Raw genomic sequence first — 5,000 nt, 5'->3', positions numbered from 1 at the left:
TTCCCTCGTCAGTTCTTCTTTATGTTTTGTTGGAAAGTGGTTGCCCGTGATACCAAACCTATGAGTGTTCTCATGGACTTCTTCCGACCTAAGCACTCGCTTCGCATAAGCAATGATGTCGGGGATCCATGTGTCTCGCAACTGTGGTAAATCTGCGGCCTTTTTGGCCATGTCATCGCAAACCTCATTCCGTTTCACGCCACAATGGCCAAACACAAATTGCAGTCGGATACGCAACTTCCTTCTCTGAACGTGAAGCAGAAGCCTCCATAGTCGTCTCAGAATTGGGTCCGTTACGGTTAGGGGGCCTGCCTGCAGTGCTGTTAACATTGACAGCGAGTCAGAGAAGATGGACAACCTGCTCGGTGTGCTTCTATATGCCAGAAGCCATTTCAGCAGCCGTTACAGTCCTATCTCTAATGCTACGCATTCCGCTCTGTAACTGCATGAGAGTTCCCCTGCTCCGGTCTTGGGTGCACAAATCAGCGTGTTGTTTCTATAGAGCAGGGCAGCTGCTCCGGACTTCTCACCGAGGGACACGGATCCATCAGTCCACAATTTGTAGTGCTCTCGTCGCGGTGGCTCCTTCCCCCTCCGTGCAAAATGTCGTTCAATCCACTTTTCGGAAGCCTCCCTTTTGACATCGTCAGGGTCATCAGTGCACACAGGCTTTATCTGCATGTGAAATATCGGTCGGCAGCTGTGGCGGAGCGTCGATGTCTCTAGTGGGTGCTCGCGTGGCTCAATGCGGAGGTGGGGATAGGACCGCATGATGCGGGAATGTAGGGCTCTGACTGGGTGTTTGCTGTGGTATACTTCTTCAGCACTGCGCCGCAAACATCCGCCTCGTGACTCACACATCAGCATGAATTTCATGCTGCGCACAAGAGTGGTCGTCTTGAGTGGCAGGAGGTTTGCTTCCAGCAGAGAGTCCTCTTTGCGCGTCCCATGCGGTATGCCGGCTATGATTCGACTACCTTTGTGTTGTGCTGATGCAAGGAGGTCGCGACTTCGTTCCGAAGCGTCCCAGTACCATACCTCAATGTCATACATGGTTTGTGTCTGTACGAGTGCTAGATAAAAAGCTCTCAGTACTTGTCGTCTTGGCCCCCATGTAGAAGCTGAGATGGCTGCTATCTGCAGTAGTCTGAAGTCCATCTTGCGTCTCGTTTCGGCCGCATGTGTTGCCATCCCCTGCAGACACTGGAATGTTACTCCTAGAAGCTTTGGTGTCCTGTCAGCTCCTATTCTTTCGCTGTCCAGTTGCAATGTAAGGGGGTGGCGCTCTATACACCCGAAGAGTGTGCACTTTGTTTTCGCTACGTTGACAGACATGAAGTACTCTTTTGACCACTGTAACACCACGTTTAGACCGCACTGTAGTGTGTGGTTGATGACATCCCTCTCTGTGTGCCTCGCAAGTAGCGTCAGGTCGTCTGCAAAGAATCCGTGCTGCAGTAACGGCACTTCTGCAAGGCATTGGCTCAACGAGTTCATGACAATAATGAACATGATTGGTCCAAGGACAGTTCCCTGTGGCACTCCTCGCTCAAATGTTCTGCTTCTGGAAAGGTTCTCCTTGAATCTCACTCTTCCAGTTCGGTTACTCAGAAATGATACGCACCACTTCACAATGTGGGGTGATACCTTCATTTTGTGCATTTCCCTCGCAATTTTGTCGTGGTCCACTGTATCGAATGCCTTCTCGTAGTCGACAAATACAGCACCTGTACGAGATTGGTGCGTGGGACGGCAGAGGGCAGCGCGGACGTGCAGGAGTTGTTCGAGCGTTGAGCATCCGGGGCGAAAGCCTGATTGCTGCGGCGTCAGCTGGGACTCAACAGTGTCTCTAAGCCTCGCGGCAATTATGCGCTCCATGACTTTGCAGAGACAGCTCGTGAGCGTCACAGGCCTGTAAGAATCGAGGTCCTCCGCCTTTTTTCCGGCCTTCAGGATGGGGATGATAACACCAGTCTTCCATGCAGACGGCACGGCTCCCGTTCGTAGGCTCTCATTGAATAGCCTCAGAACAACATTCAGCGCTGTTCTACCGAGATGTTGCAGTGCCTCGTTGTGTAAGCAATCAGGTCCGGCTGCGGATCCACTCGGAAGCAGTTTGATCGATCTCCGTAGTTCAGCCATCGTGATGGGACTGAACTCACTCGCTATCGTCTTTATGGGTGCCGGTGGGTGTGCGTCGGGGTGCCTTCTTGCGCGGGACGAGTACAGTTTAATGAACCTCTCAGCTTGACGGTAGTCCGTGATGGCCGCGTTATCAACAAGTACAGCCGGTGTGGTTAGTGGTCCTGGCGCATATACCTTCTTGACAATGTGCCAACTGCAGCGGTCTGACACCGCAAGTCTGGAGCATAGCGTGCTCCATCTCTTCTTTGTGGTACGGTCCAGGATCTGCTTACGTGTCACTACCAACTTTTCCCTTCGGTGGGAGGGTCCACATCTAGCGATCTCTTCATCGAGTTTCGCGGGCTCAGGTGTCCAATGTGGTGGCGTTGCTCTGCAGCCACGGGGGACGGAGACCTTCGTCGCAATGCGGATGGCGGAGCTCAATTTCTGTTCCAGGGTGTTGACGTTCTTCTCTCTACCAATTTTCCTGCAGTACTCGTCAACCTTGAGACGGAAATTCCTCCAGGCAGCTTTTAGCCATGCGTACATGGGCTTTCCAAGCCGCGGGCAGCTCAGTGCATCTGTGCCGTCTCCAACGATAACGTCGAAAAATATGTGATGGTGATCGCTATCGGGAGAATACAGCGATGTCCACGTGTACACTGTGCAATTCCTTGACAGTGTCACATCAGGGGTGGACTCCCCGTGGTGGCGCGCGTACCTGGTGCACTCACCAGTGTTGCAGACCAGAAACTGGTTGTCAATGCATCACTGTGTGAGGGTTTCACCCTTGGTATTTGGTGGGCTCGCGCGATCCCATGCCAAAGCGTGTGCGTTAGCGTCTGCACCGATGAGCTGGGCACCGTCAGTCGTCAGAAGCGTATCTAGGTCAGTTGCCGTGAAGGTGTGTTTTGGTGGGATGTATGCCGACGTGACAGTCAGCGCCGTTCCACGTGCAAGATGAATTGTTGCATGCACTTGTTCAATGCGACCAACAACGGCCATACCGGTCTCGACTGGTAGGTCCTCCCTCACTAGTATTGATACACCACCTCCTTTGCAGTTACGAGCTATTCCGTGATGTTGGTAACCAGCAACGCTAAAGCAAGCCGCCTCTCCAGACGTCATCCTTGTCTCGCTCAACAGACAAAAGGCGATCCGCTCATCAACAAGGGTTTTGTGGAGTGCTAATCTCTTTCCTTGAGATAGCCCGGCGCAGTTCCACTGCATCCCGCGCAACGACGGGCCGGGATTCTCTTCCACATAACCGGACAGCAGCATCTTAGTGCGGATGATACTCCTGATGGCACGCTAGCACGTGCCCAGGGACCGACAAATGAAAAACGGTGTCCCAGCAAGACGCTGCTGATCCCTGTGTTGCATGATGCCGTAGCCGGAGCACAGCAGTGTTCCCCATGAAAGGAACGCTACTGACTCTTGGCTTCCCCCGATGATACGGGTTACTGGACCCTGGCACCACGTTGAGGTGGCCGCCATCGCCAGGGACAAAGAAATATAGCCGCCCTCACCAAGGAAATAATGAGCGACGGTACGTAACTTGTACTATTACACACAATAATGTGCACTTCGTTCCATTATACGCAATAACGTGCATTTATACGCAATAATGTGCATTTATACGCAGTAATGTGCATTTATACGCAATAATGTGCATTTATACGCAATAATGTGCAATTTGTGCAATTATACGCAATAATGTGAAATTTGTTTAATTATATGCAATAACGTGCAATTTGTGCAATTATACGCAATAACGTGCAATTTGTTTAATTATATGCAATAATGTGCAATTTGTGCAATTATACGCAATAATGTGCACTTTCTTTAATTATATGCAATAACGTGCAATTTGTGCAATTATACGCAATAACGTGCAATTTGTTTAATTATATGCAATAATGTGCACTTTGTGCCATTATACGCAATAATGTGCATTTATACGCAATAATGTGCACTTTGTGCAATTATACGCAATAACGTGCAATTTGTTTAATTATACGCAATAATGTGCATTTATACGCAATAATGCGCACTTTGTTTAATTATATGCAATAATGTGCACTTTGTGCCATTATACGCAATAATGTGCATTTATACGCAATAATGTGCAATTTGTGCAATTATACGCAATAACGTGCAATTTGTTTAATTATATGCAATAATGTGCAATTTGTGCAATTATACGCAATAATGTGCATTTATACGCAATAATGTGCAATTTGTGCAATTATACGCAATAACGTGCAATTTGTTTAATTATATGCAATAATGTGCAATTTGTGCCATTATACGCAATAATGTGCATTTATACGCAATAATGTGCAATTTGTGCCATTATACGCAATAATGCGCACTTTGTTTAATTATATGCAATAATGTGCAATTTGTGCAATTATACGCAATAATGTGCATTTATACGCAATAATGTGCACTTTGTGCAATTATACGCAATAATGTGCATTTATACGCAATAATGTGCACTTTGTGCCATTATACGCAATAATGTGCATTTATACGCAATAATGCGCACTTTGTTTAATTATATGCAATAATGTGCAATTTGTGCAATTATGCGCAATAACGTGCAATTTGTGCAATTATACGCAATAACGTGCATTTATACGCAATAATGTGCACTTTGTGCCATTATACGCAATAATGTGCATTTATACGCAATAATGCGCACTTTGTTTAATTATACGCAATAATGTGCATTTATACGCAATTATGTGCATTTATACGCAATAATGTGCACTTTGTTTAATTATATGCAATAACGTGCAATTTGTGCAATTATACGCAGTAGATGCACTTTGTTTAATTATACGCAAAGTGAGCATTTATACGCAATAATG

At 47.3% G+C, this 5,000-nt stretch overlaps 2 protein-coding genes across 2 annotated transcripts in view; both read right to left on the bottom strand.

The window, feature by feature from the left end:
• Nucleotides 1-330, bottom strand: part of Smp_186490 (hypothetical protein) — a gene marked incomplete at both ends in the record, with an annotated part of 1,683 nt that extends 1,353 nt beyond the window's left edge. Inside the window, one exon of the mRNA XM_018792161.1 lies at nucleotides 1-330. This exon is cut by the window's left edge and continues 1,353 nt beyond it. Within this exon, the coding sequence (XP_018644079.1) occupies nucleotides 1-330 (330 nt within the window).
• A 2,562-nt stretch (nucleotides 331-2,892) lies between these two features.
• On the bottom strand, nucleotides 2,893-3,389 carry Smp_186480 (hypothetical protein; the record flags this gene model as incomplete). The annotated part of the gene is given in 2 exon segments (XM_018792160.1): nucleotides 2,893-3,309; nucleotides 3,315-3,389. Coding segments are annotated over 2 exon segments (492 nt in total).
• Between the last annotated feature and the right edge of the window lie 1,611 nt (nucleotides 3,390-5,000).

The sequence above is a fragment of the Schistosoma mansoni genome, assembly GCF_000237925.1.
Source record: "Schistosoma mansoni, WGS project CABG00000000 data, supercontig 0595, strain Puerto Rico, whole genome shotgun sequence".
Classification (NCBI taxonomy): domain Eukaryota; kingdom Metazoa; phylum Platyhelminthes; class Trematoda; order Strigeidida; family Schistosomatidae; genus Schistosoma; species Schistosoma mansoni.
The sequence above is the reverse complement of the archived record's forward strand: the minus strand, read 5'-3'. Positions and strand labels throughout refer to the sequence as shown.